Raw genomic sequence first — 14,861 nt, 5'->3', positions numbered from 1 at the left:
AATTTCCAAAGGCACCTTTACTAGATCCAGAGAAATCTTAATTCACCTTTACTCATATCTTGTCAACCTATTATTGAATATAATGCATCTTTTGGCTCATATTGGTCTAAACACATCACACAACTTGAAAGACCACAGAGGTTCATAACTAAAAAGATTAGTGGCCTCACAAGTCTTAGTTATCAGGAGAGACTGTCACCCTTTTCTCTGTACTCGGTCTCTTACAGGCTCCTCCATGGAGATCTGTGCCTAGCCTTTTGAGCCATGATCCAACCCCATTTGACCTGGTATTCCTTCGCAGAATTAATGGTACTGCAAATACTCAGTTAAAGAAACTAAACCTTCATCAGTAGATAAATAAGACACATTGATATGCTAAATTCATATCCCAATATATTCCTCATTTCTGGAACCCACTTCCACTACATATCAAACAGAGTAGCACCCTTGCCACCTTCAAGGTCATCCCTCACAACTGGATGGGCAGCCTCAAATTCTGTCTTGATCTGTCTTGTTTTTCCCTCTTTAAAGCTAGAGGTAACTTTTGAACAGAGTTTTTTTGACTAGGCTTGTAATGCTCTGCAGACTGACTGCCTAGTACTTACCTATGAATCTGTGAATGTAAAATATTGACAAAAACCTTTCAAACATTCACATTGTCAGATATTCTAAACCTCAAACATATGAATGATCACAAAACGAACAATTTCCTTTTACATTCTTTAAGATAAAACCCTTCTGTAGCACTAATCCCTAATTTGTCTGACTAGTAACAGCTTTATGAAAAAGGGGTTTTCCTAAAGTTAAACTTAGGTTTAGCGTTATAGGCAGTATTAGGTTAAGGGTTAGTAGACATTAATAAGGTGGTGTGATGGTGGAGTTGCATCCTAACCCTACACCTTAGCATAGAAAAACACTTTATATAACATTATCATTACCCAGTCATCTCAGACACATTCTAAGTGCAAACACACACACGCACACTAAATTTAACCCTTTACATAAGTATAACCTACTAACACATTCACTGTAAGGCAAATCCACTTAACTGTTTTGGCAAAACTAGCCTTAAATAATTCGGATGATCAGCATTATATTCCCCCTTTACATTCTTCAAACATATGCATGTTCAGTAAAGTGTGTGGGACCTATAGATTATATATAGATATCGATTAGGATAGTATACAGATAGACTGAAAACATTATCTTACAGAGTGGATTCTTGTTGTTATGTCTGCCCAGTATGTCTGTGCAATGGCAGCTAATGAAAAAGTAACATCACCCAGTATTTGTTTTAAATTACAAAGCCACATGGAGCTCCAATGACCTCTAAAGTAAACAGTTGAACTGCTGTTGTGTAGATGATCTGATACTGAAATCAGTGTTGTGCCTTCCCCTCCTGTTAACAAACAACCTGTTCCATAAACAAATGATAGAGTGTTAAGGTTCAGTAAGAACCTGTTATACAACTTGAATTGTGTAATTTTAAGTACTATGTAGGACAGTGTAAGGTGACCACACTGTTAAGTTACCTGTTCATCACAATGTATAACAATCTGAAATGATTTAAAGCCAGTAGATGTGCTGACAAATGCAAAAATGGGTATGTTAATGGGACTTTTTCTTTTGAGATTTAAACCATAACTTATTAATATTATCTTACTGTTGCATTGCTTGGTTCCTAATTAATGTTTTCCTTTCTAGTTCATGGCAGTGACCGGAAAGAACTGCAAAACTTAAACGAACTGGTTGAAGATTTGAAGGACTTGTATTTGTCTCCATCTTTTCAGAAGTTTCACCCTCTTGGAGAAGACATTGATATAATTTTTGACTTGGCTACAACCTTCACTGATGGAATATTGTGGAAAAAAGATAACAAGAATCGCAAGGAAGATCAGCTGACAATACGGAGCCTTCTGGATCAGCTAGCAAACCCTTGTATTATTGAAGGTGAGGCGGGCAAAGGAAAGACAACATTTCTTAAAAGAATTGCTGCACTATGGGCTTCTGATCAGTACCCTTCATTACGTAATTTTAAGCTGGTATTTTTTGTAAGCCTAAACAGAGTAGAAGTTGGGTTATATGAAACAATCTGTGAGCAACTTTTGAGAATACCATACAAAATGAAAAAAAAGTCCTTCATGGCATTACTACTGAAGTTGAAACAAGAAGTGCTATTCTTACTTGATGGGTATGATGAGTTTGATCCCAAAAGCTGTTCTGAAATTGAAGCACTGATCAAGAAAAATCACCAGTTCAAGAACACTGTAATTGTGACTACAAGGACTGAGTCAGTCCGTATGGTTCGGCAGTTTGGTCGATTGACTGCTGAAATGGGAGATCTGAGTGAAAAGAGTGCAAGGCTGCTGATTCAAAATGTCTTGGATTACGAGCTCGCAGATAGTTTACTTAAGCAGCTGGATGAGTCAAGCACAATGAAGGAGCTGATGAAAACGCCGCTGTTTGTTGTAATTGCTTGTGCTATTCGTATGGGGGAAAGTAATTTCATCCCAAACACTCAGACAGCACTGTTCTGTACACTTTATGATTTGATGGTAGAAAAAAATAAATATAAGACAAAAGGCCTTGCATCGTTAGATATCGCAAAGAGTATAAAACGCTGTGGTGACTTAGCTCTTGATGGTGTATTTAATCAGAGATATGCTTATCAGCAGGAGGAGTTGTCTGACGTGAGAGAAGAAGTTCTGCTGTCTGCAGGGCTTTTGAATAAGTACACAGCCCAACAGCTGAGGCCTGTCTATAGGTTTTTTCATAAATCTTTTCAAGAGTATGTAGCAGGCAGGAGACTTCATGAACTGTTAAACTCCAGCAGTGAAGAAGACATCTCTAGAGGGCATCGATTTCTGGAGAAAATATCAAGTTTGTCAGCAGCCATGGATAAATATCGCAACCTTCTGTTATATACATGTGGCTCTTCTGTACCTGCAGCAAAAGATGTGGTAAAGCATTTAACAAAGTTGTATCAGCAAGATAGCACCATGCTTCTTGTGCCATCAATGCAGCCATGGCCTGCAAGCAGTGAAGCCACAGAGAATGTTGATACTGTAGTACAACAAGAGCTGCTTAAGACACAAGTGGAGCATTTTGTAGAGTGCGGAATTATTTTCTTTTATGAGAGTTGCTCCAAATCTGCTTTACGTAAGGAGTTTGGAGATTTTTTCAAAAATAAAAGACTTTATATTAATACACAGAGTATACCAAGTTACCTTTTTGACTTTTTCGAGTACTTGCCCAATTGTCTGACTGCGCTGGACCTTATTAAACTCTCTTTTGTTTGGCAAAGCCAGGCATCTTCCATGACTGAAGAAGGTGTTAGTGGTGAAACTCAAACACCTCCAAAAACTCAGGTCTATATACCAGAAAAAGCTGTTGAATTGTTTTTTGACTGGAACCAGGAGATTAACACTTTAGACATCACACTAGAAGGATTTAAGAAATTAACTCGAAAGGACATAAAGTATCTTGGGAAGATCTGCTGCTCTTCCTCAAATCTCCAGCTTCACATAAAGAAAAGTGAAGGCACTACAGGGGAGCTGCAAAATATTCTTGATACATTTAAAAACATGCAAGACCTTAGTGTTGAATCAACACCGCTGACAATAAAAGATGAGCAGCATATTGTTAAAATGAACAGACTGAAAACATTATATATTTCTGATCTACAAACTGAACGTCCAGAAGGTATGTGCATAATATATTTGGTGTCATTTTTACAGTATGTTTGAAATTTGTTTTATGTAAACAGCTGCAGGATTAACAGATTGTTACAAAGTGCAAATCTCAGTATGACTAATTTATTGCTTCCTGCCATGTTAGTTACAATAATGCACTACTTTGCATGTTTTAAGCCATTTTACCTTATGTGTTATAATGCCCTTTTCTCTTGGTGTGATATATGAGTTATTTGTTAAATGTGTGATGTTTATCCCTGTCATAATCTACTGGGTATTACAAATTGTGCTTGATAAATAATTATTTATTAAATGTGTGATGTTTAGCGCCATCATAATCTACTGGATATTACAGATTGTGCTTGATAAATAATTCTTTGTTTTAATTTCTAGTTCATTTTATTATTGTATAGTATGGCAAAGGACATTTTGATTTCATTTTGTTTCCCAGTTAAGAACCTCTGTCTTCACCCCAGTGCAGATTTATACTCCATGATTATTGCTCATTGTCTGTATTCACCATGGTATGCTATGCTTTGTTTCTTTGCAGTCTAGACAGAGAATGGGAACAGGGGAGGGCTCTTTCTCCAGTGCCTTACAAATACAAACAAATGTCATCATTACCGCATAACTGCATAGGCACAGGGGATGTATAGGTAAGTGGCAAGTCCACAGGGAGTATCTATCTTTGCTTTGTATTCTCACTATGAGTCCCCCAAGATTCTGAAAGTGATGGTATTGCTTAGGCTGCAGTGCTTTTATGGGGGAATGTTTGTATTTTTACAGTTGTTCCCATCTGTCTTCTGCTGTTTACTAATGTCTGTCTAAATGTGTGCCCTATTGGCCTCAACCTTCAGGTGATCGATCATTTTGATACAGACTTCAAGACTGGATCATTAGACCCTCATGTTATCTAATTCCAATTGATCTTCTGTTACTGTAGGTTCACATCTTTAATATGGGTTTGCAGTGGGGTTTTTTTTTGTTTTGTTAATCAGTTACTATTGACATGTTAGAATGTTTCAATACCCTATTTCAGAAACTGCACTTTATCTAAAGTTAAAGTATTTGTTCATTGTAGATATGCAATATCAGCTCATGGTTTACATTAAACAGGTGCATGAATTTAGGATGACAGAACAGTTGAGCATATCTGCTTCAGGGAATGAAGAAATGTCATCTATCAAAATGACCCTTTCCAGTTAGACTGCAAACTGCAGTTTCCTTCACCCATTAGTATCTGCTGTGGTCAAATGCCACTCCTTTGTAGGCATGACTGCTTCCAGAGTTTTTTTTTTATTAATACCTCCTTTGCTGACATGTGCATCATGGCAACTTGGTCATTGCTGTGCATCTTCATTTAGCATTATTGTTTTACTTGTGACTGCAGGATGTAGGATTCCTTTGCTTGTCTGTACTCCAGCACTCTGCCTTCTGACCTTCAGCCTTTGGACTTTACTCCTTCTCATTCCGCTTTGTGATTTACTGTGTGAGATTCATCTTGGTCATTGACAAACCAATAATGGTCCTGGATGTTAAACACAGAATTTATTACTATTCCTGTATCAGCTGACGTTCATGAAACTTCTTTGTGCAGACACTGGGTGCCCAGCCTTCTCTTCTTGGAATTCCTTGCAAGTCAGACACATATACATATATATATATATATATATATATATATATATATATATATATATATATATATATATATATATACACTCTATGTTAACAGTGCAACTGACAGATCTTTATTGTTATTTCTTGATTTTCATGAAGTATGCTTGCTAGTGATGGGGAGCAAACTGTTGGGGTCAGGAGCTGGATATTGCCTACATAGTTGACATGTGATGACAAAGTGTGTGTAGTGTATGGAACAGAGTGATTACAGTGTGATATCTGACAAAAGACAACTTAGTTAAGTGCCTGTATGGGGTGAGACACAATCTTAACAAATGTTAAGCACTCCCCTGCTTCAATTTTTACAATCAGGTATTGTGTTAGGCAGTTGGGGCAGCTGCTGTGGTGCAGCGGTTAGCGTTGCTGCCTCACAGCAAGAAGATGTTTTTCTTGTTTCATTGTTGCAGTCATTACATTTGGGTAATCTGCTGGCAGGTTGCCCTCAATCAGCCTGAATAACAAAGTTTTTGGTCCTGCATCGGTTGCTTTCTTCTCTTCCATGATGTCAGGTCATCAGGGGTATAAAACCATGCAGCCAACACCATTTTATTCAGTCTTTCTTGCCGCACGGTGCCTGAAGCAGAAGCGGTTCGCAAGTGCCGGTCGGCCGACTCCTGAAATTTTCTTATTCGAGTTTCAGAACCGAAGTCTTCAAACTAAAGCTAAGTACCCCGGTGGGGAAACTTTTTCTTGCTCCTTACCAATGTCAGTAAAAGTTAATAATTGCATTATATGTGGGAAGCAAATACCTCATAAGGATTTTCATTTGTACTGTATTCCTTGCCTAGGCCCAGATCACAATGTGCCTTGCTGTCGGTTTTGTGCTAGATTTAACCAACGCACTACTAAGCGTTGTTATATTTTTGCTTCTAAATATTTTGGTTCAAGATTTAATTCCCTGAAATGTCATCGGTTAGCAATCCGAATACCGGAGTTCTCAAAAAACGCAAAGAAAAAGACAAAGACAGAACGTCAAGGTCCAAAACCGATGACAAAGCTTCTCCTAAGTCAGTCGCCGGTACTTAGTGAGGTGCTTTCGCAGCCCCTGATACCCACTACTTTTGAGTCGCAGGCCTCTACCGAGACCCATTCGGAGTCCGGTATGCAGCGAGTTTCTCAGAGTATTGAACCCGCGGAAGTCTCTCCCTTAGATGGGTCCGGAGCCGCTGAGCAGGCACCGGCTTCTGGGGGTGTTTTCAGGCCTCAACATTTTTATATTAAATCGACGCCAGCAACAAAAACAAGGTCAAAAATAACTTCTGTGTCCAAAAAGTCGATGCATGAGCCACGTGCTCTGGCCCCTATGCCTAAAAACAGATGATCAAAGTGGCTGAGTATTTAATTACCTTGATCAGGAGTTCCCAACCACCCCCTGCTAAGAGGCCTAGGCAAGGCACTGATTATGAATCTTCAGATCAGGAATTTTCTATTCCACCCTATGAGGATTCTGATGCAGAGGAATCCATCCCATCTGCATCTCCTCCTGAGGATTACTCTTTTGGAGAGATGTTGCATACTTTAAGGGAACATTTTCACTGGGAGAGTCAGGACTTCTCTGAATCAAAAAAGAGGCTTAGGGATTTCCTTCTTCTTCCTCAGCATAGGTCTTTGGCTATACCTCCTGTATTAGACATTATTGATGATGTATTCTTGGAATCAAGTATGGCTCCTGATTCCCTGTCTCCGGCTCCTAGTAAGCCAGACAGATATTACAGGGTTCCTGACTACCACAAATTTCTTTTCAAAAATCTTGCTGCTGATCCTGAAACTATTTCTCAGGGTCCCAAGGGTGTGTAAAGGCCTCTACAGCCAAGAATCCCACCCCTTCTGATAGAGATTCCAGGGCGCTGGATAGATGGGGTAAGAAGGTTTATATGTCTGCAACCTTGGCAATCAGGGCTTTAAACTGCCAGTTTCATATGCTTAAATATCAACAGCATGTTATGGGCTTACTGAAACATAAAATGATGTTGATTTCTGATTGTGTGGAAAATAGAGAGTTACATGAATTATTGCATTCAGCAGAACAAGTTGGAAAGCATACTTTGCAATGTGATTTTTATTCCTTGGAGGCCTCTTGTAGGGCCGCTGTTACTGGATCTGTGATTAGAAGGCATGCCTGGCTCAAGGAGTAAAATTGGCCTGATCATGTTAAAGCTAAATTGTTGGATACCCCTTTGCAGCATGATACTCTGTTTGATAATAAGGCAGAAGCGGTTTTAAAGAAAATGGAAGACAGAGCTAAATCTATGCAAACTGTAAAAGATTTCTTGCAAGTGCAGTCACCCAGGTTCAGTAGACACTGGCCTACTAAAAATTGGTTCTTTCCTGTGACCAACAGAGCCACTCAGGGCAAATCCAGGCACTCAAAAGGCTCCAGATACCAATCACAGGGTTCTTACAGGTCAAAGCAATGGGGTGCCTCCACCTCCAAATCTGGAGGAAACAAAGCACAACCCTACAGTAAGCAGTCACAATGACTTTCCTCCACCATTACCAAGCACTTATCTTTTGGCAGGCCTCTTGGGGGGAAAACTAGCACTTCATGCTCAAAAATTGGCAGTTAATTACCCAGGACAAGTGGGTATTGAACATAGTATCCCAGGGGTACAGATTTCATTTCCATACTTTGCCAGTTCCAAACTGATGGCCAAATCTGCCACAAAACCAGTGGGCAGAGGCCCAGAAACAAGTCATATCCCTCATGGATATGGGGGCTATTCAACTGGTACCAGAAAAGGAAAAAGGACAAGGTTTTTATTCAAGACTTTTCCTGGTACCCAGAAAAGACAATTCATGGCGTCCAATACTGGATTTATCGATTTTAACATATTCCTGGACATTCCAAAATTCAAAATGCTGACTTTACAACAGCTACTGCCTATGCTAGGCAGGAATGCTTGGTTAGTAACTCTAGACTTAAAAGAGGCATACCTACATATCCCAATAAGGGAATCATGCAGAAGATACCTCCACTTCTAAGCAGGTTTTTTGCATTACCAATTCTCTGCACTGCCCTTTGGCTTATCTACTGCGCCCAGGGTCTTTCCAAAGTGCCTGGCACCAGTAATTGCATTCTGCATACAAAGAAGCATTCAAAATTATCCTTATCTGGATGACTGTCTCATTCAAGCAGAGGACAAGGACACTCTTCTTCAACATCTGGCATTTGTAAAAAGGCTTCTAGCATGCCTAGGGTACACCACCATAAACGAAAATAAATCACAACTGGTACCCTCTCAAATAATTACATTCTTGGGTGCAAGCTTGAATACAACTTCCCAGATGGCTTACCTCATGGCAGACAAACAAAGGCAACTGACAACATACTTCAAACAAATGGCAACAAAAACCCAGTTATCTGCAAGACAAACTCTGCAGGCTTTGGGGTTCATGGCATCCTGCATTCTACTAATTCCATATGCGAGACTGCATATGAGGAAACTTCAATGGTACCTAAAAAGTTTATGGAGTCAACATTGTAACAGTCTGGAAACATTGATTCCTCTCATTCCCTGCCTACAACAGGAGATGTTAAGTTGTCTATCTCTCCTTCGTTCTTGCTGTTTGGGTTCAGAGACGAGGACTCTGCCATCTTCTACAGCTTGAGAGCTATTTACTGGCTCGAGGCTACCCCTTATCACAGAATGCCCAGTGTCAGCTACCCAGATCTCGTTTGCCGCTTCAGCTGTGAGGTTGCTTCCTTACTGGTTCAGGCTTAGTATAATCTTTTTTCTATTATATATTGCTGTTTTTCTTGAAAGTTTGTCAAGTAATTGTCTATTTTGTATATAGATAATATTCCTTTATCCCTTTTTTGCATTTTTGTGTATTTTAGCTTTGCTGTCCGTTGCTCCACAACTCTCAGGCCTTCTGTTCCCTTGAACTCATTTAAATTAGAGAGTTCTCCCTCCCCCTCCTCCCCTAGGATAGCCATTTAAATTAGAGGCTTTCCTTCTATTCTTTAACTGTAAAAAAAAAAAAAGTCTATTTGTTCTTGTTTTTTATAGTATAGCTTTTCATTTTGTTGTGTGGTTGTTGTTACTATAATGTCTAAAGATACTAAGGTATCTGGCTTCAAAAAATGTGACTCATGCTGTCAGAAAATGTCTCTGACAGATGGGCACACTAGTTGTGTTTATTGTTTGGGCACTGTTCACCTGCAGGACTCATGTTCTATATGTCATGCTTTTAGTCCAAGGGTCCTGCAGGAGCGCAAAAACAAATGAATCCTTCGGGGATTATTGAAGCCTCAGGATTCTCTGGCTAAAAGTACTCAGCCAGCGAAATCCCCTAATTCTGTTAAGCCGTCGACTCCACCTTCAGAGCTGACTCCTTTACTTGACCAACCAAGTATGTCGGTACTGGCTGGCACCAACAAGACAACTCCTCCGTCGGCTCCATCAGCTATTTCGGAGCCATAAGAGACTGAGGTCACCATCCTTGGAGTCCATCCACTCGGCACCACAGTCACCTTTGTTACAGAGTGAACATAGCCATCATTCTTCCCACTCCTCTCGATCCTCTAGATTATCGGATCATGATGTGGAGAGAGTAGTAAGTAGGTTGCTTAAGTCACAGGCACTGGCAAAAATTCTTTCCAGCCCACCTCAACAGGTATCGGCTCCAACCACCTCTATTTCTATTCCTCCTCCGACTACATTTAGCTCGGAGCTGGAGACCATGGATCCACAGGCAGTAGAACCGTCGGTACCGATCATCATTTCTCCTTTGTTTCCGACGTCGGCTCCGATTACCTCAATTGTACCTTCTATCGAGGGATCTGGGCGCCAAGGCTCTCTCGTCGGCTCAGAGGGGGGGAGTGGCATCGGCCTCGGAGCCGTCACCCTTGATGCGGAGAAAGACTCCTGTTTCTTCGGAGCCAGAGCTTTCTCTGCCTAGAGGTCAGGACACCTTCGAGGTCATACGAGTGTACTGTCCCCCGAGACAGCTCTACTGCCAGCTCCATCAGCTCCTCCTCCTGTGGTGTTTGTGCCAACCTCTATTCCTCCTTCAGACCCCAAGCATAGGGAACCTATGCTCCAGGACACCCCATTGGGTGATCCCTCTTCTTCCGAAGCCTCCCCTGATCATTCGGAGGAGCCTCCTCGAAAGAAGAAGTGCAAGAGGAAGCACACAGAATCCCCTGAGTCCATCACTTCAGACACAGACATAGATGAATCGGAAGGGTCCCCAAGGTCTCCCTCTGAAGATGTTTCCTTTTCGGAAAGCCTTGAAGTGCTTAGGCAGAGGAGGGACTGGACTTCCCTAGCCCCTACTGAGGATGAGTCTGTATACCTGGACGCATTCAGTTCCCGACCTTCCACCTCCTGGGTATCTCCTCCTTTCCATCCACTCATGTCTGTAGAGGCTCGAAAGGTTTGGTCAGCTCCAGATTTTGTGGAACCTACTCCGAGGAGACAAAATAAATTTATAACAGCCCCCCAGGACAAGCAATTCCTATCCAAAGGTGTGCCCGTTGATGCCATGGTGGTAGCAGCAGCCACCAAGAAAGAGTTAGCAGAGACCTCTTCATCTGTTCATCCTCCGAACAAAGAGTATCAGAAGATGGACAGATATGGAACACGAATGTTTGCTTCAGCGACCTTTTCAATGAGGTCCCTGAATTATCTATGCCATTTTACACATCTTCAAAGGGATCTCCTGAAAGAGCTTGGAGATACCCTTCAAGATCCTACAGCTGAGGGAGCACCAGCCAAAGTAGCTTCCCAGCTTGCGACTCTTAATTCCATAGTTAACTCCTCCATGAGTCTGATTTCCTATGCAGCCGATGGAGCGAGCAGAGCCACGGGGACAGGTGTTGCTCTCAGGGGACATGCTTGGATGCGGGTGTGTCAGTTTGCAGAACCCTTTCGAGCATCCTTCAGCAACACTCCCTTTGATGGCTCTTTTCTCTTTGGGCCTCAGGTGAAAGACACGTTGACCAGGTGTGAGCAGGAAGGCAAGACTCTCTCTGCCATGGGAGTCCATTTTTCCACTCCTTCCAGACCTTATCCCAAGGGTCAGAAGAGCGGAAAGATGTGGTTCCGAAAATCCCCGAGACCCTTGCCTGACACGTGGTGATTTGTCCCCCAGGGGCAGAGGGGGAAACAACAATAACAGACGCTGCCATTCGTGGGAGAGGGAGACTGCAAAATCAGGGTGACAGAGAAACTTTCTCTGCCAAACCCTTCCAGCATCCCTGAAGGGTTGTCCGATTGCTCACCTCTGGAGGCAGTCGGGGGAAGACTTTTTCTGTACCCAAAAGCCTGGCAAATATAACAGATGGGTACTAGATATCATATCCGGAGGTTACAAAATTCCCTTCCATCAGTCCCTCATAGATTCGAAAAAGCCCATCCCAGATGTCCCACCCAATCTAAGGGATCAAGCAGTCACAGAAGTTTCAAGACTTCTAGAAAAAAGAGCCATTCAAGAAGTCCCCACAGGCCAACTAAGATCCGGAACTTACTCAAGATTCTTTTTAGTACCAAAAAAGACAAGGGACTGGAGTCCAATACTGGATCTCAGCAGATTGAACAAATATGTACAAAAAGAAAAGTTCTGGATGGTGACACTGCAGTCCATTTTCCCTTTTCTGGGTCAGGACAATTGGATGTGCTCCATAGATCTTCAGGACGCGTACTAACATATCAAGATGGACAGATGCTCCAGGAGATTTCTTTGCTTCCGGGTAGGGGCCAGTCATTACCAGAAATTTGGATCCTTTCTCAACCCCACTCCATGAAATTCTTGAATTTCTAACACAGCTTTTCTAACACAGCTTTCGCTACCATTAGAGTACAACTAGCTGCCATTTCTAATTTTCATATCGGTATGCTTAATTCTAGCATAGTGTCTCATAAGCTCTGCAAAGCCTTTATGAAAGGAACATCTCTTCTTAGACCCCCAGTTAGAGATCCTCCCTCTCCTTGGGATCTCAATTTAGTTTTAGCCTCCTTAATTTTGCCTCCCTTTGAAGCAGCAGCATCATGCTCTTTAAAATTTATTTCTTGGAAGACACTTTTCTGGGTGCTATCACCAGCTAGACTTGTCTCAGAACTTCAAGCACTATGTGTTCGTCCTACTTACCTGGTGTTTCACAAGGACAGAGTTTCTCTGAGGACCAATCCATCCTTTATTCCTAAAGTTTGCTCAGAGAACAATTTAAATCAATCCATAGATCTCCCAGTTTTCTTTCCTAATCACACCAACAAGGCAGAATACAAGCTCCACCAATTGGATGTACACAGACAATTGCGTTTTTACCTCCATAGAACTAAGGAACTAAGAATGTCAGACCAGTTATTTCTTTCTTATGCTTTCAACAAACAAGGCCTTCCAGTTTCCAAAGTGACCTTATCCAGATGGTTATCTGATATACTATTGCCTTTATTTATCAGTTACGAAATAAAAAGCTTCCAGCTAAACCAAAAGGTCATTCCACTAGAGCATTAGCCACCTCTGTAGTGTTTCAGTCTACGTTGCCCATAGACTCAATCTGTGCAGCTGCCACTTGGGCAAACCCCCACACTTGTATCTCTCATTACAAGGTAGATATGGTCTCCTAGAGCAGAGCTTCCAATGAGCCACCGGGATTTTAGGTTCTAGGGAGAGTTTGTTCCAATGAGCCACCTGGGATTTTAGGTGCCCAAGACACAGCAAGAATGAAGGTGAGACAGACAACTTAACATAAAGAAGTTATGTACCTACCATAGCGTTCCATGTTAGTTGTCTTCATCTCACCTTCCTTCTTGTGTCCCTCCCTCCTTCCCCCTTCCAAGAGGATTGTGAGGAGTTCCCTTTTGTTTTTCACTGGCTGAGCATCTTTTATTACTTCACATGCCAGGTAAATCTATAACTCTTTCCTTGTTTACTGTATTGGACAGCCAGTTTTATTAACTGGTTACTCTACTAATGTCTAGTGTGCGCTATCACAAATGAGATCTGGGTAGCTGATGCTGGGCATTCTGGGATAAGGGGTAGCCTCGAGCCAGTGAATAGCTCTCGAGCTATAGAAGATGGGTGAGTCGGAGCCGAGGATTGGCTCCGAACCCAAACAGCAAGAAGGAAGGCGAGATGAAGACAACTAACATGGAACATTATGGTAGGTACATAACTTCTTTTTTCTTTGGTGGGCAGAGACATGTAACCAAAACAAGGGACTGACAGTCACTCTACCCCTGCCACCCAAACCCTAACTACAGATGCATCAGACTATGCTTGGGGACCCACCTGGCAGGGAGATGCATTCAGGGCAAATGGAGCCCAAACCAAATGCATCTGTATATCAATCAGAAAGAGATGCTAGCTGTTCAGAATGCTCTGACAGCCTTCAAGGACTTACTTCATCCAGGACAACTACTGATAAAGGCGGACAACACCACAGTTATGTGGTACATAAACAAGCAGGGGGGTACACATTCCTACCCCCCTTTGCAGACTAGCCATAGCCTTGTGGAACACAGCCTTGACTTAACAAATACATCTTCAAGCTCACTTCCTGCCAGGAAAACAAAATACTTTGGCAGACGACCTAAGCAGAAATCATTTGGACCCGCACAAATGGAAACTGGATCCACAAATCTTCAGCATGTTAACACAGAAATGGGGGAGCCCAGACATAGATCTGTTTGCCTCGCCCCAAAATTATCAGTTGGACAAATTCTGCACAAAAACTCATCACAAAAAAGCATGGAAAGTGGGTGCCCTATCCTTCAGCTGGAAAAACCTATCAGTCTATGCCTTTCCCCCTCTGCCTCTACTCTCCAAGGTCTTACTAAAAGTCAGGCAGGAAAAAACAAAAATGATCCTGGTTGCTCCGGACTGGCCTTGCCAGCACTGGTACCCACTTCTAAGGAATATTTCTCAGATTCCTCCATGGTACTTGCCTCAAATACCTCATCTATTGTCTCAGCAGAACTATCAAATTCTGCACATTCAGCTCCAAACTCTGAATCTTGCAGCATGGCTGATGAACTAATTATTCAAACAACATCTCTCAGTAAATCTGTGATGGATGTCATTTTGGAAGCCAGAAGGCCTAGTACTAGAAAATCTTATGCTGATAAATGGAAGAGATTATGTGCTTGGAACCAAGCACAAGGAACAGACACAGCAAAGCCCAATATTCCTCAGATTTTGCAATATTTGACTGAGATGATTAACAAGGGCCTATCTTTTTCTTCAATAAAAATCCATGCCTCTGCCATCTGGGCTCATTACAACACAGAGCCTCCCCTCTTTTCTCATCCTCTGCTTAAACAGTATCTTAGAGGGGCCACAAATTTAAGGCCTCCCAGAAGATCACCAACTGCTGCATGGGACCTCAATTTTGGGCTGTTAAAACTCACCCTGCCTCCTTTTGAACCAGCAGCTACTGCGGATATAAAATTTCTATCTTGGAAAACAGCTTTTCTCTTGGCAGTCACTTCAGCAAGAAGGGTTTCAGAACTACAGGCTCTCATGGCAGTGGAGTCTTTTATTATATTT

At 41.9% G+C, this 14,861-nt stretch overlaps 1 protein-coding gene across 1 annotated transcript in view; it reads left to right on the top strand.

Annotated features, from left to right (window-relative positions):
• Positions 1-1,599: 1,599 nt before the first annotated feature.
• LOC122792395 (NLR family CARD domain-containing protein 4-like) overlaps positions 1,600-14,861 on the top strand; it is a 388,096-nt gene continuing 374,834 nt past the window's right edge. The window contains exons 1-2 of the mRNA XM_044060183.1: positions 1,600-1,603; positions 1,705-3,702. Coding sequence (XP_043916118.1) covers positions 1,600-1,603; positions 1,705-3,702 — 2,002 coding nt within the window. The remainder of the gene's footprint in view (positions 1,604-1,704; positions 3,703-14,861) is intronic.

This window comes from Protopterus annectens, chromosome 1.part2 (genome assembly GCF_019279795.1).
Source record: "Protopterus annectens isolate FY-2018-M chromosome 1.part2, PAN1.0, whole genome shotgun sequence".
NCBI classification, from domain to species: Eukaryota; Metazoa; Chordata; order Ceratodontiformes; family Protopteridae; genus Protopterus; species Protopterus annectens.
This window is presented reverse-complemented; position numbering and strand designations above follow the sequence as displayed.